The sequence below is a fragment of the Antrostomus carolinensis genome, unplaced genomic scaffold (assembly GCF_000700745.2).
Source record: "Antrostomus carolinensis isolate BGI_N321 unplaced genomic scaffold, ASM70074v2 scaffold18291, whole genome shotgun sequence".
Taxonomy (NCBI): Eukaryota; Metazoa; Chordata; class Aves; order Caprimulgiformes; family Caprimulgidae; genus Antrostomus; species Antrostomus carolinensis.
The window spans coordinates 37,055-60,036 of NW_010296454.1; the positions used below are offsets into that span (position 1 = coordinate 37,055).

A 22,982-nucleotide genomic window follows, 5' to 3' on the forward strand; every position below is an offset into this window, starting at 1 on the left:
CTAGAACATGTCCCACTTTGCTGCATGCTAGAAATAGTCAATATTGGCATGGTGGGGGAAGGAAAGAGAATTGCATACTGCAAGTGGGAAAAGTTTTAGATCTGTATTTCTGTCTCATGGCATATTCTCAGTGAGATGCTTCCTTGTGGAGGACTTTAAAAGCATGTACGCTTCTATTCTCAATGATTTACAGCCTTACATGTTTTCCAAGTTTCAAATCTAAGTTTCTATTCTGATACTTTTTCTGATGCACTTTTAAATACAGGGCTTTTCAAACTTCAGCTGCTTGCTTTGCGAAACCATTCAACTGCCTGTTAAATTTTACTGTGAAGCATCTTTATCCCAATGGTCTGATTTTTCTTAATTTCTTCCTTTTATGCTTAGATCTTTCTCTTTATTTTAACCCACAAAATTTCTAACTTTACGTTCTTCAAATATTTGTAGATTATATGTAAGCTGGTTTTATGTCCTCTTCATTTTTGGTCTCTTGAGGTCTTTGGGTATCTGCCCTGTGAATCCTTGTATTGTTTTCCCACATTAAGATGACTGGCGCCAAATGCATAGTCTTAAAATGATCTTCCCTTGTATGTATATATACATCTTCCACTTATGCCTTTGTCTGTGCAGCCTAATATCTCATTTGGTAATTTGTTGCCAAAGCAGTTGGCAAATTTGTGTTTCACGAATACCTTTTGCAGGTCATTTCTGAAAGTTTTTTGCCCTGCTTTGGTGCCAAAATGCAAGTTAGCTAATTTAAACTCTTACCCATTAACACAGTGAAATGATTGAAATTTACTGAGTAGTGGAAACTTTTAGATTAATGGTTGTACATTAAAAGGTGATTGCAAGGAAGGGAAAGTGGGAACATGAGTATCTGGGTAATCTCTGCACCTGAGGAAAACCTGTGGTAGCCTGTGGCTGCTGTAATGAGCCCTGGGGCCACTGGCAGTTGGCATCTTTCAGCTTCTCTGCCTTGTGCTGGAAGGTTGGACCACCACAAAGCAGCTGCAAGGTGGGTAGCAGAGTGCAAAGGCTGATTTAAAACTGCAACTGTGTTTTGCTCCCGGTCTTTGCCAAGTATTCTGTGGTGAGAGCTAATGATTGGCATTGCTACCTCTCCAAGAACTCCTTCTTAGGAGGGCACAGACCTCAAGGGCGTGCAACTCATGCAGCCCTTCATAATTCTACAAGCATTGCTAGCGTTATTGCAACTTATGTTCGCTTTGCTTTTGTCCAAGGACAAATGATCCTGCAGAACATGAGACAATAGAGAAATACATCTGTTTTCTTAATTTCTATCTGATATACTCGCTTATTTTTTCCAAGATGTATCTTCTTTCTATTTCTAGTTGAGGTTGCTGTCTTCCTAAGTCCCAGTGTGGCGTTTGTCTTCTCTTAGCCATTCGGGTGTGTTTTCCCAGCCTGCATTTCCTTAGCCTATTCCCTATAGCATTTTCCAGTGAGATCATTAGTGAGATATATAAAGGGGGCTTATAAGAAAGATGAAGAGAGACTTTTTACCAAGGCCTGTAGTGACAGGACAAGGGGCAACAGTTTTAAACTGAAAGAGGGTAGATTTAGATTGCACAAAAGGAAGGCATTTTTTATTAAGAGGGTGGTAAGACTCTGGAACAAGTTACCCAGAGAAGTTGTGGACAGACCTTCATTGCAAGTGTTCAAGGTCAGACTGCACAGGACAGGGGGTTAGGACTGGATGATCTGTAAAGGTCCCTTCCAACCCAAACCGTTCTATGAGGTGTAATGTTTAATATCCTGCTCAAGTTATCTGGATTCAGTTCTTCCTTCTTTTTCTCAGCTGAAACTGCTTTCTTTGTGGCTACTGATGCTTGATTCAGCTGTACAGGTTCTCACTGCCGCTTTTGTCAGCCTAGGAGGACACTTATGCAAAAGTGCTTATGGCACCTTGGGTTTCTGTCATACACTTCTGGTTCAGAAGAATGCTTTGTGTTGTGTTTGCTTAGCTAGAAGAAGAAAGCATTTCCTTTTCAAACCATTGGAGAGAGTGTGTTCTGCAAACTAAACTTCTTTTTACCTTACCACATTACTCTCCTTGATGGCATATTGATTTACTTTACTCTGCCAAGTTGGGCTGGGCCCAACTTTCTGCCCAATTATGTGTCTCAGCATCTTGCAATTTCACATCTTAAGCAGGACTCGGACTTGTTCCTCCATGCTGGGATCAAGGTCTCTAACTGTGCATTTTTTTGGAGCTCATGATGAGCAAACACGGTGCACGAATACCTGGAGGCAAAAGCAGCGGGTTCCACCCCAGACATAGAATGCCTTCTCAGCAGCGTGTGGGATCTCTGCTCCTACAACAGCCTCCTGCTTTCCCACGTTGCATTGTGTAAATGAACAGGACTGGACACAGAGATGAATTTGAAGTTTTACTGTATAGGTGTTTGAGTCCTCTTTGAGTCCTCTTCTCTGCAGAGGCTCTGTGCAGAGGTATCTTGAGCATAGAAGGTCTCTCCAGCCATTACATTTCCTTCAGAAGATTTCTTTCTTTATCTAACAGCAGCATATAGCTTGGTGTTCAGAGTTTGTGCTCTTTAAGTTAGGGCAAAATTTCATATCAGTTCTTTAAGAAAAGCCGTTCAGTCTAGGCCTGTGTTATGGTGATGTTTGCTGAGATGGTTAAGCTGGTCAGAAGATGTGCTTTTTGCTCCTGAGCTGATCTGACAGCTCACTGCTGCCAGAAGGGTTTAAGCATCTGATTGGGGTCTGGGTGTCAGATGAGCATGAGAATAAGTGAGATGGAAGATGTGGGAATAGAAGAATTGAGTGCAGCACCCCCATTTTCCCCAACAGCTTTTGAGGTATTAGCCTGACTCTGTCTCCTGAGGTTTCAGCAGCTCTCTGCCACTGACAGAGGCAGGCCTGCCTTGCTCCTGGCCACTTGCTTCCTATGTGTTGGCAGCTAACTGACCCCCTTGAGCCAGTTCACTCACGAAACCTCCAGAAAACAAACTACTTATAAAAATGTGAGTTCTCCAACTGTCTCAGCAGGTCAGCTCAGACTAGATGCTGTTCCAGAGGGCTGCAGGGTGCCTCTTCTAGGAGCAAGCCTCAGACTGACCACTGTCTTGTGAAACAACAACCTGTCTTAGCTCCTTCGCCTAGACTGAGGCTTGGTGCTTGACCAATGCCTTGAGACTGCCTCTAAATCTAACAAAAAAATAATTCAGTGATTTAGCTGCACCTAGATCTCTCCTGGTGTAGATGAAGCTTCAGTGGAGTATTACAAAAGCTGCTTTGTTGTTCACACTTCCTTTTTAACAGAGTAGTTACTGTATTTTTGGGTAGCCTCTTGTAGTGCCATGGCTCTATAGTTTACAAATTGCATATTGCTAGCTCAGAACACTAAATTTTTTATTCAAGTACTGTGATACTTTTTGTACTGCTTTGTTAGAGCGTGAATTTTCAATCTGAGAAATAGTGATATTTTCCCAGTTTCTGTTGCTAGGGGTTAGTGATACAGGACTGTCCTCAGCAGAACATAACACTGTAGTTCATACCAGCAATTTAGCTTTTATGCAGTAACATTTAAAAGAAAAAAGTTTGTATTTATTTATTGGCCAATTATCCAATTTTTTAAGATTGGTCTTCACTGCAAGATAAAATGAAAAGAAATGCAAAAGGAAAATTAAGTCATTAATGTACTCTTTGCTTCTAGCTTTCACTTCATTTGATTGTAAATTGTTTGCAGTAAAATTGCAAATTAGTAGCTTGGATAAAGCTCTATAAATTCCTTCAATATCAGATTTAAATGAGGAGGAATTGGGCCTCTAACCTTCATGGAGTGTAACTGTAGCTGGATGTGTTCCTAGGGGCTAATTATCCATTCCTCCATATCATCTGCTTGAACTCTCAATTGCTCACTGTTTAATGCACATTGGGTGGATGCTGGAAAATGCCTAAGAAGATGTGAGATGGAAAGTTAGGCAGGGAGATGGTCTCACTACCAAACACAGATCTCAGAACACATACCACATCCCATAGCAGGCTTCTGAATGATAGCAGCTCTCAAAAACCCATGTCACTTTCCAAGAGTAATGCAAAATTTACATCCTGAGCTGGCAGGAAGAGAGACAAGGGTTACACTGAAGGTAGGTTTTCTACATTTTGTAAGAAGAGCAAGTTGAAATATCCATCCTTCCTGGAAAGGAAAAATACCACATGAACTTCACAGTCAGTTGTCTCTGTACCTCTTACCTAGGTACAGGGAAAGTGTCCTAAAATATAGGCAAGGTAAGTTTTGGTTTAATGTGAGGCATTACTACTGTCACTTAATTTATTTTGTGACAAAAATAATTTCTTCTAAAAGAACAATTCTCTCATTTTCAGACCTGTGAAGCAGCACCCTTTATCTCACCTGTACTGCTTTTACCAAAAGCCAAAGTGACAGGAAGAATAATCTTTATGGGCAATATTCAGAATTTTTAGAGAACAGCCATGGAGTGAGAGAGAAAGAGAGAGAAATCCTTTTACAGAGGGTCTGTTGGGTGTGTGGTGGCTGTGGCCAGCACAGAGGGAAGGGTCAATGGCTGGAGGTGTGTCTGCGTGTGCTCATTCTAGCTGAGTGTATGGAAAGAGGGTGCTTCTGTGATGCAGAAAACTTAAGCTCCAATTTGTGTTCATAAATAACTGGATTCAGGTTTTAATTAGAGATTATCATTTGTTTGGGAAGTCAAAGATTAAAGGAACTCTTGTCTTCCTGTCAGAACAATTTTGTCTGCATTGTGCTGTCTGATAAATCAGGTTGCATAATGGCAGTATTGTGTGGATTTTCCAAGAGCAAATCAGAATATGCTGATATTAGACCCATGCTTTTTTTTTTTTTTTTTTTTTTTTTCATCTCTGGTGCACTCCTTATGTCTATGGAAGAGCTTCTGCTCCCTTTACTGTCAGGTTTAACTGCCTTTGTACGCTATGTGGTGGCTCCTGTTAGCTGCACAGGGTATTAGTGTGGTTGTTGGCGTGGAAGGCTTCTTTACCTTGGGCATTTAAGATACAGTGCTAGTCACGTGCCCTGCCTTTTAGACTTTGAACCTCTGTCTAATTCTAACTTACTTTCCCTGATCCAATGATCCTTCAGCCTGGACAGGATAAGCAGCAACACTCATCTGGTGTCAGCTTTGTTCAAGCCGTGGAGAAGTGCAGTAGTTGCTGTTCTGTTCTGTTTGTAAAACAAGCAAGAGGAAAATGCTTGACTAGAATGAGAAAAATAAAAACAAAACTGTGAGGTAAATCCTATTTATCTTTCTCACTGGGTAAATGTAGCCATACAGTCTGTGAGTAAGGTATACACAGAGGTGGGGCTGTGTGTGGGTGGGAATGCATTTGCAAGGAGAGGAGGTGACCTGCAATTGTTAACCAGTATCATTAAGATGAAAAAAACAGGGGAGATAAAAGATAGAGGGATTGGGGTTTGAATTTTGTTGGTTTGGGTTGTTGTTGTGTGTGGTTTGTTTGTTTTTACTGCTTTTTGTTCTGCGAAGATGAGGATGTCTTCTCTGTGGCTTTGTTGCTTCGGTCACAGTTTGTGGCCTTTTTAGTAGTTGCTTATCCTTTTAAATTAAGTTATGTTAGTTTAACACTATGCAGAAGCCAAGTCTCAGAGAAGTGCTGGATGTCCCTGGCTTTTTTCAACTGGATGTATTGTGTCACCAGAACAGTTAAATCTCACCAGGGCCAGGGTTGTATACCCAGTGTGCAGTCGCATCGTATGCCGGCTCTGGAGCTTTTATTGCTTATGCTGTCACTGCGTATTAAGAATTAGTGAGCAGTGCACCCTCGATTGTTTTAGACGTGGTTTATATATTATTCCTAACGCACCCTGACAGACCGTGCTGTCCCAGCTGCGCTGTGTTGGTAGTACTGGAAGGAATCTCAGCCACTGTTGTTAAGTTTGGAATACAGGCTCATTTACAGCCTCAAATTTTTATTTATACAGCATTTCATGGAACAGGCATCTGTTGGGATGATAGCTGCTGTCCAGAGACGAATCAATCTAAAGGCTTGTCACCAAAAGTAACTTCCAAATTCTTCACAGATTTAGAAAATCATGTTATCACCCATGTTTTGTAATAAGGAGTATTTTCAAACTTGCCTTTACACCCTAGATTCCCTAAGGAGCAAGGAAACATATAATTTTTAAAGAAAATACTATCTCTTGGCAGAAAGCAGAAGAGAGAACGCTTGATGAGCATTGAATTAAGCAATGCTTGTTGCTCAGTTGTTTGTGAAATAGGTGGTAGACCAGTTTGTGCTTAGAGGGCCTGATCCTGTTGCTGTTGGACCATTTGAGTCATTAGTGGACTGTGGACAGACAAACATTAGGTCTTTCATGCTGAAGTAGAAAAATAAACGAATTTTTCTGATTGCTCCATATTTGCTTCTCATCTGTCTTACGTATCTCCTTGTATCTGATATCTGTAGAGTGCTATGAAAAAGGCCCTAGCTTGCCAACTCAGATCTTGGGGTGAAGGGACAGAAGCTGGTTATGACAGTTTTAACTGGAGGAGAAGTCCATGAATAAGGAAAGATGAGGAAGATAAAAAAAATGTGGAAAATAGGGACATGAATAGTAAAACATGAAAAGAAAAACATAAGGAACAGTACAAAGGAGGAAGTGAAACATAAGGAAACTGAAGTGCAAGTGTCAAGAAAAAGAGAAAATGAGGAAAGCAAATAGATGAAAACAGAAAGATTATGTAGTTGTCAAGTCTTTTTTAAAATATGTAAAACCAGAAGTGTTTAAAGATGTGAATGTGTATGTATGAATATGTAGTTTGCGCCTTTTAAAATATAGGCTACTGTAATCTTGAGTTTTTCAACTCAAATTGGAGACCTGTGGGCTTAGTGGAGCCATATCCCATTTGGTGGTTATATTAACAGACGGCTACATCACTGATTCTCACACAGAGCATTCCTCCAGCTTTTTGCTCCTCTGCCCTGGGTTGTCCCTATTCTGCTGTGTGGCCCACAGTGATAAACAGTGAGGTCTCAAGACCTGGTTCTGCTGGTTCATGGCTGTGAACAAGTGAATCCAGACAGATCAGTTTCCTGGTTTTGAAAGGGAAAATGTGTGTGAGACTGAAGGGTGCACACAAGGAACATGGTGTTACTGTGCTGCTTGGATGAAATGGGGTATTTGAAGTGTGGCAGTAGTCAGCAGAATGGTAAAGTCAGCATCCAGTGCATGCCTAAAGCATGTGCTAAATGGGCAACAGAAAAAAAAAATCAAGAAACTTTTCCCCTGGGGACAACAACATAACATGTTTCTATAAAACTTGTTTGTTTGGGAAAATGTGTATGTTAGTTAATTGAAACATTCACTGCTGTAACTGAGAGTTGACAGGAGGAACACCAAAGCAGACAAGTAGCAGCAAACTGACTGAAGGCACATTTCTGGAGCCCTGTCTAGTCTGCAGCTTTTGATTCTTCCTTTTTCCAAACTACAACATGAAAATTTTAAATCAGCAGTATATCAGGAAACTTCAAAGCAAATGACAGTTTGAAAAGAGAAGGGAATGTAGTACTCAGATCTTCTGTATATCAGGGTAAAGGAAATGTGTTTTATATTGTTTGTGTATCTGCAAAGCTGTGTTATTATTAGAAATTAATTTCAAATTGAGGAGCTCAAAGTAAAACTCCCATTTAGGAACAGTTGTACCACTCAGTTTACCACACTGATATTTACAGCCAGCTAATCTGAATCCCTCTATCCTTTAGAAATCGTCAGTCCTCTCGAAGGTGTGAGCATCTTTCCACACTGTCAGATTTGAGTATTTAATCTAGAGAATGAACTTGAGTTGAAATCCAGCTCCTTTGGCAATGGAAACTGCCTTTGAAGTTTTTGAATGTTCTACATTCCGTGTCTCCTGTTTTAAATTAAAAGACAAAGCACTCTCGAATAGCGCGCCTTTGTAAGCGCCCTGCGAAACCTGCATCTCAGACATCTGGCTGGCTGACACGAGGAGCCAGACAGAAGAAGGAGGTCTGAGGGCATTTCATTCACCTTCCCATCAAACAACCCACCCTAGGTAAGAGAAGTTCATGCAAGTCAGAGCTAACATAGTTGGTTGTATCCTCAACTACAGGGCAGCCAGACTAAAAAGAAAGCTTACTCCTGTGCTTTGTGGATGAGGATGATGAAATACCCCACACTAGCTGTTGTAGGACTTACAATTATGATCTCTTGGACAGAAAAAGCCCCAAATTAATGGCACCTGCCTTTCTCTGAATTTCATAGGTCAGTTCTGATCCAGCTCATATAGACCTTCCATGTTTTTTCACTGTCCATAGACCATGACTTCTCCCAGCTTCCAGGCAACAAGATTCATAATCCTGCTTAAACTGTGAAACTTCTTAGGATGTGCCTGTATTGCAGGCATGAAGAAGCCCAGGACAGATGAGGTTTGTGGCATTAAAAGCTTTGTGTCTGAAAAATAAGGAATTGAAATCAACTTGAATCTTGCCTAATTGCCCCAAGTCTAGAATATTATTTTCAGGATAGACTCAATGTGGAAATCATTTTAGCAACTCTAAAGATAAAACTCTCACTCCAGGCTGAATGATGTCTTCTCATCTTCATGTAGGCCTTGGAGCCTTCAGTGTTAGACTTGACGTTGTGCTATTCCTGTGCAGAAAGTCACAAAAAGTGGAGCATAGATTCCAGGAGCACAGAGATGCAGAAGACAAATAGCTCAGCTTATCTTTCACCAAAAGTATTGCTACCATGTACAGTTGGACAAAATCAGCTTGTGAGTAGGAATCACTGAAGTTGAAGTTGGAGCAAGGCAGAGGTGAGGAGAGAGGAGAGCGGGAGGATGCCTTTGGGCAAGTCTCAGTTGTCCTGTAGAGTGTGTAGTTTAGAAACACTGTTGGATTCTTCTGTGCCACCAAGCTCTTGAGTGGCAACCTCTGTGATTAATGATTTCTGCCATCTCTAGTTGGTGGAGAGATTCTGTCCTAGCTTAATTATAATTTGATAGGACTCTCTTATGTCCCATCCGGGCTAGAGCAATGCAGTACACGTGGGCATAAAGCCATTGGTTCTTAGGCAACCGCAGTCACACCGAGCGCTGCAGCATTTGCCCTCGGCTGTGTGTACTGGTGGGAGCACAATGCACCATTGCTTTTCTCTGAAGTACCGCTGCAGCTGCTGGGCCACTTGGCAATCTGAACAGGGAGTAAGAGCCTCTACTGGCTGCCAACTTTTTGGTGACTCCTAGCTTGTCAGACTGTCTATCTCAGAAGGGATCTGGAACAGCTTTTATGTTAAAACATCTGTTGTATTTATAAACCTGCACTGATACTTGAAAAGGTGTTTGAGAAATTGGGTATGCCATTTTTAGGTGAAGTTTGAAAAACCTGATTTATATAGATCATATACTTCATGTATAATCATAAACATCATATATCATCATAAAACACTAAACAGCATAACACAGCATGTGTATCTTTGCACAATGTTAGGGATCAAGGTTATAGATAAAATGGCAGGAGATGGAAAGAAAATAATATTCTCACTTTTATTAAAGATGCAGTGGTCAGTATGTTTGGATATTACCCTTTAAGTAATTAACACTTGTTTGGTCAGAGTGGCTCAAATAATTACTGGCAGATTTTTCTTTTTTATTGCCATAACCTCGTTCTTTTGCCTATGTAATTACAGAATTTCATTATTTCTTTTCTGAATGATTCAGGAGTTGACTTGCTGATAGAAAATTTTGATCAGGCTGACAGTGAGAGATCTGTATTCCTTTCATAGTGGATTCCATAAGCCAATCAGAAGCACCTCCCCAAAAGCATGCTGAGAGAGAGTTGAAGGTATCTGAACTTTTTTTTTTCCTCTGGCAAAGAATCTGTAGTGTTATCACATGGATTCTGTTTTTCTGCTGCTGATGTTTGGTGGCAGCTGGTTGCAGGTTACACATCAGGAGCCAGGGGTGCTGTGGGAGAGGATTTGTTGAAGGTGACACCTATGCTAGCAATTAGTGCTGTGCAGAAGGAGCAGAGCTGTACCACCAGTTTGCTGGTTCTGAGGACCTAATGTCCACATGCATGTATTTTTGAGGTGTTGGACTAGCTCTGGTTTGGTCCAACGTGCTCCACTAGTGGCTCAAGTGCCTGAGGTGTGCTCCTGGAGAGCTGCTCCAGATTTAGATGCACCCCGAAGGAATCCTGTTTGTTGGCTCCAAGGCAGCACTGTGCTCTGTTGGGAGAGCAGCTGATCTGCACTGCAAATTGGTGTAGAGACAGCTGTTAAATGTCTGGTCTTATCTGTTGAGTAAGTAAATGGAGACCATAGGAACAGGCTCTTGGAGGAAGTGGAAATGCTAGTTTTGACTCAGTGTTAGCTAAAATCAAGGTCCACTAAGAATAATACCTATGAAAAAAAAAAATCTTATAATGTTGTTGTCTTGGCTTCAGACACAGGAGAAAATGAGGAAGCTCTTTCTGAGGCTAAAAAAAAAAAAAAGGAAAAAAGGGAATCAGCATTAAAACAAGCGGGTAAGATGCCAGAAACACTAATGCAATTATCTCTCCAGGATAGCAGCAGATATTTTGACATAGCCTATGATGACTGAGCCACTAGATTCAAGAAGTGCCTGCATATATTGAGAGCATAAATCAGTTATAGTCTTATACTAGTATTCTTAAATATTATTTGAAAAAAACCACTCCACCCACCTTAAAATCAAAATCTTATTACATGAAATGAAGATGTTTCCTAAACAGTCTTATTTGGAGCACGTGCTGCCAAACTGAAGACTTCATACCAAGTGAACTATGTTACATTGACTACGTCAACATAAAGGGGGTAAAAAGAAGAATGTAAAGAAAAGCTGCTTGAACAGTTTCTGACACTTGACGTGTTTACTACAGGCCCATTTTTACTGTCACTTAAGTAAATTCACTGCTCAATAAGCAGAAATTTGTTTTGTTCAGATGTCTCATAAGCCACATCAACTTCTAGAAACCTAAACAGACTTTTCACAAAATAGAAGTCTTTAGAGCACTAACACAATTAACTTTGTAAAGTTGTTTTATTGAAGGGGAAAAGACTTTTTAAAAAGTAATTTTAAAGTACTGTGTTGTTTTGTATTTAGTGTGACAGTCTACAATATCTTGACTTTGCAGCCAATGATCCTTTTTTTTTAACCTAAATCTGGGATGAAGGAAGCTATAAATGTGGTTTGCTTAACAGGTTCAAGTTATTCTGCATTAATTTGAATATAAGATAGTGTTGGAACTACACTATCAACTGGAAAACTTGTCAATTCTGGTTAAGCACATTTTGCTCCTGGTCATATTGGCTGCTTAAAATGTACTTAAACACAGCTTGAACTGATTTGGATTTGTTAAGTTTTCCTCTTCTGTCATTTCTCTCTTCTGCCCCAATTTGTATTCCTGCCCTCCAGCGCAATGTTACTCCAAAATCTCTCATTCTCCTGCACTGTCAGACCAGCGCCTTTGCTCTTTGAAAACACGTTGCTGCAATTTCTACAAATCACGGAAGAAAATTACATAATCTTAAAAGCTATTGCTCTGTCCCCTGCATTAAATATTCATTTTTTCTATTTCCATCTCCTCTCACAAGTACTTGCCCAGACTGACGTACCTTCTGTCACTGGGGGGCTGAGAGTCCTGGCCAGTGTTCTCAGCAGAACAATGTCAAGTCCTGGCAATCTTTCACTGTCGTTTTAGGAGGATTAGCTCTTTAATTGTTTTTACGTAAATACCAAGATGATCATAGCTTTTATATGGCAGTACTTGCCGCAATTTTTTTCCCCTTAAACACCAAATGAACAGATTTTTATAATGTGTAGCTGCTTAGTCATTTTGTATGGCTTTTTAATCTCTAGAGGCCAGATGGAAGCGTGATCCTTCAGCACTGCTTGTTTTGCATAATGTAGGGATTGGAACTACACTTGAATGGCACAGTCATAGATGTTGTTAAGTATATAAATATATTTTTTTCCCCATCCATGTATTTTCTCTTCTAATGTTTTGGTTTGGTTTTCTTTAATGACAGTTTTCTACAGGGAAAACTGTCACGAACAAGTAAATGCTGTGCCCTGACAGAAGAGTCTTACATAGAAGAAAACAATGATTTTGGTCAAGGAGATTTGAGAAAGTAACTGACACTCAAGCGGTAAGTTTCTGAGACAGCTGATGACTTACCTGGGTTTCAGGGCACTGATAAAACTGCTCTTGGACTGATATGGAATCACATGGGTTTGGTGGGGTTTTTTTCTTCTTCAGAAGCTTTATTTCAAGCTCTTCTACAATCCTGACTTTGATTTTAGTTGTACTTATGGATTTAGTCTCTGCTGTCAGACTGCAATCAATTGATTGAAATCCATAAATAATAAACATCAAGTTTCAATTTAAGATGCAGTAACAAGATGCTATTGTGACAAGTTTTACGTACTTGAGCAGCTTTTTATAGCTAACTCCCTCCAGAGTCAAATCCTGACACGTTCTTAGCGACAGGAAGCTAAGAGCTTTCCCGCGTGTTTGTCACAGCCCACGTGACAAATCGCATATGGCAACCGAAGGAGAGGACACTGGCGCACCTGTTTGTGGAAGGGCTCCATAAAAAGTCCTGCGACATATCTTAGTATCTACCAGTAAACTGAGCAACTTGATCTGCTTTACCCTTTGTAGGATATATGATAGGAAACTAACAACAAGAATTAGAAGGGGGGGGGGGAAAAAGACGTGAAGACGTACTAACATGAAAAAACACATTTTATTGCACTTAAGTTATAAGAAAATAAAATTTCTAAGTGAATCAAACCATAGACACAATCCCTTTAAAGGTTGTTTTCCTCCATCATGTCAGGTTGTTACATAACTAAAATTAACCAACTGGAATCTGATTGTTTTAAATCAGACTATAAATAAAACAAAAACAAAAAAAAAGGAGGAAAAAAGATCGCCTAGGATACAGTGTTAAACCACTTTCACAGTTCAGCTTGAGTTGTGGCTCTTGGAGAATGAGGCAAACCATTTGACTCTTTCCATTTCTCATTTTGTTTGCACGTGACATCTTTACAAAAACATTAAGTTTTTGCTCTGTCAGTTCCTCCCAGCAATAACTGTAACAGTTGTTTTTTTTCTCAAATACTGTAAAACACTAAGACTGACCAGCAACTTTATTTTCATTTTTGTATTTTATAATATTTTTAAAAAATTTTGTCAGTTTTTTTTTAACGTATGTTCATTCCATTCACCACAGCCCTCACAAAGAAAAATTTCCCCACAGAACAGGCTGCAATAGCTTTGTTCTAAGGAATGTGTTTTAATTTTTGCCCAGAAAAAAGAAAATAAGCTTTGCACACACACTCAATTCTTTATTTGCAGGCAAACTTCACTCTTAATTGTCTGAAACTTTTCCACTCTCAGCCTCTTAGAGGCACAGTTGGCTCAAGTTTCAGTGGCAAAAAGTCTTTTTCTGTAACCAAACTAGAGCAAATTTGGAATTCAGTCTGGGACTAAAACGTCACAGCAGAAAAAAAAATAAAAAAAAATAATTTGCTTTTCTTTCTTTCATTTAGCAGCATAAATAAGTTTGGCCACTGGGAATACAGTACAGGGGTGGGACAACAATCCCGTAATTGAAGACCTACTTCTAGCACCAGCATTGCGAATTAAATCCATCAGAGGACTCTCAAAACCCAGGACAACTTGCCACCTCAGAGCAACTTATGCGTTGAAGAGTGTAGATGGAAGCAACAGTAAATAGATTAAACAGAGGCTAATACTGTGATTGACATTGGCAATGGTTGGCAAAAAAAAAAAAGGAATAAAAGAAAAAAAAGAAAAAGCTCTGATAAAACTGTACAAAACAATTCACAGTAATATTTTAGCTTTTCCACACCAGGAATGGACTCTTTGTTTTTGTTTGGTTTTTTTTCGTTGCAGATGCTCTCTAGTTTTTGAAAGTCAACCAGTGACTGCTCGTAGAGGTTGGAAGTGACCTCTGGAGGTCATCCAGTCCAACCCCCTGCTCAGAGCGGGGCTAAGGGACAGCGCGTTGCTCGGAGGGGCTGCCGGGACCCAGGGTGGCCCAGGGGTGCACGAGCAGGCTCGCCTGTGCAGCTTCTTTCAACATCTTTGTGGTAAAATAACCTGTTAACAAGAACTGTAACAATTTTTTTTTCACCTCCAAATTGCTCAAGGAGCAGTTGGAGGAAAGTAAAGAAATAATTGCACCTGGTTTCATTTCAAGAGTCGTATTTTTGCAAAGCTGCCCCGGTCAAAAGTGTAGCCTTTTTATGTGACAAGACAGCAAATGCCTGTCTTGTCAGTTACTGTTTGTCATCTTTGTCTTCTCCTTCGTAGTCTGTAGGTCTTTAGGATCTGTTGCCCCAAGCCAACATCCTGCACCACCAAGGACAAGGGATTTTTTTTCCTTTTTCTTTTTTTTTCCTTTTTCTTTTTTTTTTTTCAGGGGGAGGGAAAGGAGAACATCGTCTACACGTTTGGACAAATTCATCTTTCTGCCCTTCACTTCATATCCACGTCAAAGTCCAACACCAGCAGCTTTGTTTCCTCAGTCCCATTGCGGCTCCCAACCGCGCACACCAGCTTTGTGTTAGAAGCTCTGATCCGCCACACGACGCCTCCACTTCCCCCGCTCTCCAATGTGACTAGATTTCGGATAAATTCACCCGTTTTCAAGTCCCAAAGTTTTACAGTCCCATCATCTGAGCTGGTAATTACAAAGTTCTTGTTGAACTGTAAACAGGTCACAGCACTCTGATGCTTGTTGGGACCTGTAACAGTAAACCAAAACATTTTTATTTGTAATTAGAAAGCAATGTCAGACAGCACTGTATGTAGAATGAATACCTAGCGATTTGCATACAGCCTTTTCTATCTGTTAGATGTGTTAACTTGGGTTCTGGACATTAAAAGGTACAGAAGCCTTGCCATGCTTTCAAAAAGGGAATGCAGGTATAGAAAAATTCCCCAACATTTCCTTCTTTGTTACAGTCATCTTGTTTTGTTGTATACAACCAGTAGGGTAAGTGTGCACTCAGACATTCATGAAAATGAACTCAAACATCCAGAATGAGGTGACCACTGTAAGCATTTGTCTCCAAGTCCCTTTGAAGTGTTATTATGAGATTACTCTATCAGTAAATATTGACAGTTATATATTGACCTATAAATATATACTTTTAAAACAGCAGAATCTGCTTTACAGGGAAATTTAATTTTCTGCCTCAGCCAGGGATGCTGCATATGATATATGGGAATGATACAAGACCTTTTATGTGGGGAGAAACATAACAATGTGTTCATGTGCACGATGCCTGAGTGGCAACTGTCAAAATGGAACCAAAAATCTTTCTTCTTGTTGAAATAAAGAAAACATCTTCCACTCATTTCTCTTGATTTATTGCAGCAGACAGTGTACTTTGCCTCCTGATCCAATTAATCAGTAGGCTTTGAAACATTCAAGCGACCCCTAAATAAATACGTTGACTGACTGTTTTGAGATGTCATTTCCTATGTATTTCTGTGGCTTGTTAGGCTAATACACCCCTAGCAAATTGCTATCAGTCCAGACCATCTGCCTTTCATAATAGGCAAGTGATTTGAATAGATGAGATTAAATACATTTTGTTCTTCTAATTCAGAGAAAGATCATACAGCTGTCAGCAAAAAAATATTTAAGTTGTAAGTGGCCTGTGCTTGTTGCTTTGTATGTGAAGTTTTTTTATCTGGAATCGGCAACACAGATGACTGCAGGCAGCCTGATTTCCATGAAGGTAGTTTAAGCTCACCTTGCAATGTCTGTAAACATTGTCCTGTTTTAATGTCCCAGATTTTGACTGTAGAATCTGCATTCCCAGACACGAGTATATTGTCCTTGAGTTCCATTCCACTTGTGAGAGACTGGTGGCCTGTTAGCGTGTGAATGCAGTTGCCCGTCTCCACATCCCAAACTCGGATGGAAGTGTCAAGAGATCCACTCACCACATGGATACCATCAAACTACAAGAAAGGTAAATCTATTACAAACAATTATATTAGAATTTTATGAAGAAAGCTATTAAGCATTTAATTAACTAAATGCATTTGGAAACTGCATTACAAAGTAAGAATTCAGTCTAAGTGGAGATGGCCATGTTTGATATCAGAGCAGGTGATTCATGGTCAGTGTAACTTCCTGTTGTAGGCGTGGGCTGAGATACACAGTTTGAGGAGGAAGACTCTGAACCACTGGTCTTTTAAATGTGATACAACTCCTTTAAACACAACAGAATCCTGACTATACTGCAGTGCACAACAGGAAGAGAATGTAGTTTTCCTAATAAAGATGTTAACAAGCCAAACCTGCTTTTCACAAGTCAGAGGGACTTTAAGCTGGAGAAGGGCAACATCATTAATCTAGAATCATCTACATAAAAGCCAAAATATAGGAAAATGGAAGGACTGTAATTGAAAAACGCTGGGTTTAGCCATTTATAATCATAATTGTATGCAGTAAGGAACTTCAACTTCCTAGCCACTGTAGGGAAAAAAAAAACATGGATGTCCAAATTCTTGTGTTCTTCTGTGCATATATTATATATAAAACACGTAGAACATGAATGTGTAGAGAAATCAGATAAGAGATGAGACACTTTTGACCAAGAAGACTGAACATGTAGAGAATATAAAGGTGGAAAGTAACTTGAGTGATAGTGACAATAACGTAAGAGCCCAGAACTCTCAAAACAGGAGGGGAAAAGAGCAGTAGAATAAAACCAGTGGGCTTCCAGGAGGAATACTTCAATAACTTGAGACTTCCTTCCCATGAGGTTTTTATATATCTGTTCTCTGAGGCTAAGAAGAGTTCAGGAGAGTTGGCACTTTCTTAAAAGACACAAACTATCCTTGTGTGAAGGAAAGATAGGAAGTGTAGTAAATTACCAAGACCCAGTTGGCTAAAGCACAAGGAATTGTACAAAAGGTAGAAACTAGATCAATAGATGTGTTTAAAAGAGCACACTGGGACAAAAATTAGAAAGGCAGGCACAAAACAAGATAAAACTAGCAAGGGCCGTTAAGGATGATAAAACACTATTCTGCTAAAAAAACCCAAACAAAACAAAAACAAAAAAACACAAGAGGAAGGCCAAAATAAAAAAGCTCATTTATGCTCAGTGGGAAGGAAACACCAAGCGAGGCCAGCTATTTAACTTTTTTTTTTGCTTCAGTCCTCAGCCATCTGAGTGTAGGCTCACAGCACCAACACCACTGACAACTGCGTACAAGCTTTTGCTAGAATGGTGAAAAAAAACCCACTTAAGGCAAGTTGTTTTAAGACAATCTCGGAGACATCTGCTGCTGTCTTTGAGAACCCATGGAAAACACACGAGGTTTCAGATGGCAAATGCAATTCTTTTCTTTATTGAAGGAGATGATGATTTGAGATGGGGAATTATGGATTGGTCAGCCTAACTTCAACTTCCAAAGGAATTAACAAATAATCAGTCTGGTTGTAAGCCCTTAGCAATGCGGTCAGTAGCGCAGCAAACACAGGTTTGTGGGAAAACGATCTTAACCAACATGGTTTTTTTTCCGTGACAGAGTAAAAAGCCACATGAAACAGCGGGTGTCTTGGTTGCATTTTCACAGAGAGGCAGGCAAATTTGAGGCAGGGATACTATACTGTTCTGAACTTTGTTCACAGCAGAGAAGATTAGAGATATCAGAAAGACTTCCAGAGGTGGGGAGGTGGTGGTTCTGGCATTTAGTATTTTCATTAGGATTTGGGTGACGTTTAAAATGGTAGAACTGACCCAAAGCAAAGAGTGTTAAAGTCAAGAGAAAATTGTGACAATCTGAGCTTGGCAGGGAATGACTGAAGGTACAGCTGCAGCCTGGGAGAATGAAGGTTGGACAGGAGTCTTTGTTACAGCTAGGGCAATCCAACACTACCTGTCTGTGTGGACTGATCAGTATCTAATAATGGCAAAGAAAGAACCCATTGAACCAAGGGAACTCAACTATCTGAGACTGCTTCTTTTTTGTAAAACCTGCAGAAAACTAACATTGTAGATCTCTACAGTCAAACATGGCTGAGCATGGCACCTAGGTTCAAAAGAACGTAGAGAGGGACTGGAACTACAGACTGCTTATCTGCTGCAGGCATTGCATTTCTGGTGAAAAGGTACCAAAAAAGACACTCTGGTATCTGAAGTAGGGACATGCTATATAAAGCATATAAAATAACTTCTCTCTTCTAGTAAGCATTGATAAGACTTTGACTGGAATTTTGCATCCGCTTTTGGACACCAAAAAAAAAGATGTGAACTAATTTCGGTTCAGATAAAAGGACAAGGAGTGCTAAGTAGCCCAGCAGACTTGTTGAGTGGAAACACTACAGAATGTTTTTCTTTCCTAAACAAAACTAAACAAATTTTGAATTCTTTTAGCCCTTTCCTGCAAACCAATTGTATCCCATGTACATAAGGCATTCAGAAAGAGAGTTTTAAGGCTGGGCATCAAGACAAATTTTACTCTTGATATTGCTATAGTCAAGCAGACTACAGTAGTCCAGGTTTGGATCAGTGGCTGAGATGTTATCCATGAAGCCTGACAATCTGTGGATTACTTCAAAGGCAGTTAAGAAAGAATAAGAAAACACAACGTAGTCAGTAGTCTTCAACTGCTGCATATGGATCTCTGGAAAATGTTAGAGGGTCTACAAATGGAGAAATACTGAGGTATAACAGAACCTGCTATGGAGTGGGGAGGGAGGGGACAGGCTGGTTATTCAGCCTGGTTGTTCTAGTTATGGGAGTTCTGCTGTTTGGGGCTGTTTCAGGCCAAAGGGCAGGAGCTCCCCATGCAATTTTAAAGAATCTTTCTGTCCTAAAACTGTAAGCACCTGTAGCCTCCTGCCCTCCAGAAATTTGTCTCAGAATGCCAAGTTCCATTTACAGGGTGTAAACAGCATCAGTGTGTAACATAACCCAATTATTTGCTACATAATTACTACAGTATCAGAGCAAGACATGAATATTCATAAGCCAAACAAGAGCCACTGGTGAAGATAAGGCAGAATAACATCTATACTGTTTCCAGACTGCCCAAGATGAAATACAGCCTTCGGAATATTTTTAAGAGATAGGGAGGTAGTACAGCATTTTTAACTTCCCTTCTGTTTCTCTAGAGAGTAGTCCTCAGTATAGGAATGTAAGAGAAGGGCTGGAGATTCTTGATAAATTTTACTACATGTTTTGGGAAAGGAAACCAATTAGGTATTTTGTTCATACTTAATCTATTATGGTGAGAGATGCCTTATGAAAGATACACCTTATGAAAAATGTCTCTAGCACTGAGCTTCACTTTCTGAGCCACAAACCAGAGTAGTTACAACGCTGAATGCAACTTCCCCATTTTGAGCTCTTTGTTAATTTCTTTTTCAAGTCCTGCCAGATTGTGGTGAGAACAGGCACAAGCATGAAATTAATTTATTTCGCCTTTCAACGCCTGGAAGTGATACTTTGACTCTATGAATGAACAAGATGATCTGTTGGGTTGGTAAAGGTAAGAAGAGCCTACATGAGGTCTATGTGTATCTTTGCCAGCTTAGTTCTGATGAGCAGTTGGGTGACGGGTAGGCAACAGAGCAAGGCCACAGAGCAGGACCATAACAACCTGCATCTACAATAACATGTCTCTGTTGACAAAGCCTCACAGCTGTAGATCTGGCCTTGATTTCTGGCCTTGATTCAGAGAAGAGGAAGTAGAAGGCTGGAGATTTACATCAGAACACTAAAATTTTAGGTTCAGCCTTACTGTGAATTACAGTTTGGAACTGGAAGATGGGACTACAAAATAAGGATAAACAGATCTGCATAATTCAGAACATTAATCCAGTGGGGGTTCTGGCACATTTTCAATTACTCTATCATCTGATTTCTTTGGGAAAACCAAAAACATAGCTCCAAAATACATCCAAGATTTCACAAAAACCCCAACCGAACAACCCAGTAACCCACAAAACTACTTAACTTGCTGGTGTAGAGATTTGGGCTTTATTGTACTGGGTGCTTTAAAAGAAAAAGTTCCTCTAATGTTATTTAAGGACTAAAGCAGGAGATGAAAATCACATACCTGTAATGAGTAGACTCTGTTAGTATGCCCTTGCAGAGTGTGCAGACAGGTCTCTGTCTCTGGATCCCACACTTTGACCATAAAATCATATGCGCCACTTACAACCCTTCTGCCATCATATTGAACGCACCGAACTGCAGCTACGTGGCCCATCAGAACATGTAAACACTGGCCCGTCTCTATGTCCCAAACTCTCAGTGTAGCATCTCGAGAACCACTGACCACTCTGGAGGAACAAGAAAACACCTCCTGTACTTAGCATCAGACATAAAAGTATTAAAACAATTAGACTTGGGTATAAATCAGTTATGTGTTTTAATTTGGGACATTAGATAGCATTAGGCCACTAGCCACCAAAGATCTGGTTTGGCAGGACATGTTATTAGGGTCACAAATGACTTGAGTGGTTTTTTAGCCTGCTCTATTCACCTCCTCAGGATCTGTCTATTTGATATAATTAGCAATCAGTCTTTAAAAAGGCACTTCATTCCTGAACAGCAAAACAATGCCATGAGAAATTACGTGGACTGTTGTATCTATCTATGAAAGCTTATGAATATGTTGAGCTCAAGCCAGTGCTATGAACATTCTGTTTTAATGACTGAGTTAACTAATTATAACAATTAAACAAAAATCTTTAGAAGTTTTATTTTTAGTAAAGTAACTGATTTTTTTTCAGTTTATGCTTTTAAAAGCTTTTTCAGGCAAGAACAGAAACGAGAAGGAATTAGTAAATGGAATTGATAAAGAAAACACTTTATCATTCTTCAAAAAAGAAGAAATGCAATCAACAGGCCCTCTGTCAACAGCTCCATACAGTAGCCAAGTAAAAGAGCTTTGCCAATATTTGTTGAATCACAACATAGTCTACTATTGCAGAAATTATGATATAATCAGTTAATATTTAAATGAAATACTGCAGTAGCGATACTTTAAAAGTCATTCTGTAAAATGAGTAAAAGTTTGTAGCGTTGACAAACAGGAGAAATTATTCAGAGTGTGGGAGACTGGATCACAGCGTAACAAAGAGTTAGTTTTGAAATAACGTAGAATGTCACTTTATAAAGTACATGACTCAATTTTCTGTTCTTTAATTAGTAATCTTATGCTTTTGCTTCTATTAATCATCTCCTCCCTTGTGCTGATTTACGCAGTTTAGTGTGAATGCTTTGCCTGGTTTGTATTTCACTCAGTGTTGGATGAGGTACCCAAGTTAACAGGCATTTCCTGTGAGCACAAGTGTAAATGACAAGGCAGAGGGTGGCTGTGGCTTTGGACAAAGCCTTACCCTTACCTTTTCTCATGGAGATGCATGCAACGCACAGTGGAGGTGTGTCCGTACAAGGTGTGTATGCATTCTCCAGTCTCAGCGTTCCAGACTTTCAATGTCCGGTCTGTCGATCCACTGATGATGATATTGTCCCTCATCTGAGATGACCAGACTCCACCTGTGTGCCCAACCAGTGTTCTCAAACACTGAAAAGAAATATTTTGCTTAATTACCCTTTTGACAGAGTTGAATGGACACCTGAGAAAAAGTAATCTAGGAGGTAACAGTAGTCTCCCACAGCAAGAGCCAGAAGATGCCTGAAGACTGCTTTGTGACTGAACTAAAAAATCCCACCTTTTAAAAAATACTCATCAAACTTCTCTCGCTGTTGACAGTGCCTTGACTGTAAGGAATTTTACCTACAATCTTCCCCTTGACAAACTAAAGCGTCTTTCCAAATTTCTCAATACAGGACGTGTTTTGCAGCCTTGAGTCATTTTCTTGGCATTTTTCTGAGTCACTGCAGGTTTTTCCAATAGCTTTTTGAAGCATAAGCGTTAGAACTGGAGAGAGCATTCATTTGGTAGTTTTACCACCAATCTATAAACTATATACGTTTATTTTATTTTTCTCTTTGTTTATCCAAGAAACATGGCAAACTCTAAGTCATAGCTACTGCATCAATGCTGCAAAATCACGTTTCAAACCTTTTCCAGACTTTACTGCTGCCCAGGAGAGAATCCCACGCTACATAAGCACAGCCTACCTTCTCGGATCCCAAATGTATGACATGATTTTTCACCATGTAGAGACAGTGTTTGCTCACACCCACTTCTATAAAACCCCTGTCAGTCTGGAACAATGACTCGTCTCCGTCTCTCAGTCTGTACTCCTTACAAGTAACAACTATATATGCCTTCTCACCAGGCAGCAATAAGTGCTAATTAGCACAGACAAGAAGAGATCTTTGCAAGACCCCCTCTAGAAAGATACTCCATGAAGACTCTGCATTTATGTTAACAACACGATCTCTATAATTACCCACTTTCTAACCCATTTAAATATGTGCCATGTTGATTTTTGCATTGCTCTGTTTTCTTCAATCATGTCATGGGGATACAGTCTTGCAGTGCACACAGCCATCTATTTCTGCACTATTATTTTTATCAGTCAAACTTGTAACTGCATGAGAAAAGAGGTCACGACAGTTTCATGATCTCTTTTTCTGTAATCTAATAGTAAGTGGCATTAATTGCTGTGGCCTTCCTTTAACTGTTAGTTGACTCCTCTTGACGTAGTCCAATATTTTTCACCTGAGATAAAGCATCCTAAATACCCTGTATTTCAGTTTACTCCATTTAAATATTGACACATTTTAGCTTTCTGGCCATCCTTTGGACATTCTCCTTGTGCTCATACCTTTTGAAAAAACACCACTTTTATTCCACAGGTTACTTTAGAAAAAAATCATCAAATACAGATTATCTGGATCAACTCTACTAAAACTGTAACTTTGGTAGTTGTTGTTTAACATCCTTGTGAGTTCCTGCTG

The 22,982-nt window shown here is 39.8% G+C and overlaps 1 protein-coding gene across 1 annotated transcript in view; it reads right to left on the minus strand.

Annotated features, from left to right (window-relative positions):
* Window positions 1–12,768: 12,768 nt before the first annotated feature.
* FBXW7 (F-box and WD repeat domain containing 7) overlaps window positions 12,769–22,982 on the minus strand; it is a gene marked incomplete at its 5' end in the record, with an annotated part of 31,402 nt that continues 21,188 nt past the window's right edge. The window contains 4 exons of the mRNA XM_010178309.2: window positions 12,769–14,816; window positions 15,834–16,044; window positions 20,161–20,386; window positions 21,455–21,636. Coding sequence (XP_010176611.2) covers window positions 14,548–14,816; window positions 15,834–16,044; window positions 20,161–20,386; window positions 21,455–21,636 — 888 coding nt within the window. The remainder of the gene's footprint in view (window positions 14,817–15,833; window positions 16,045–20,160; window positions 20,387–21,454; window positions 21,637–22,982) is intronic.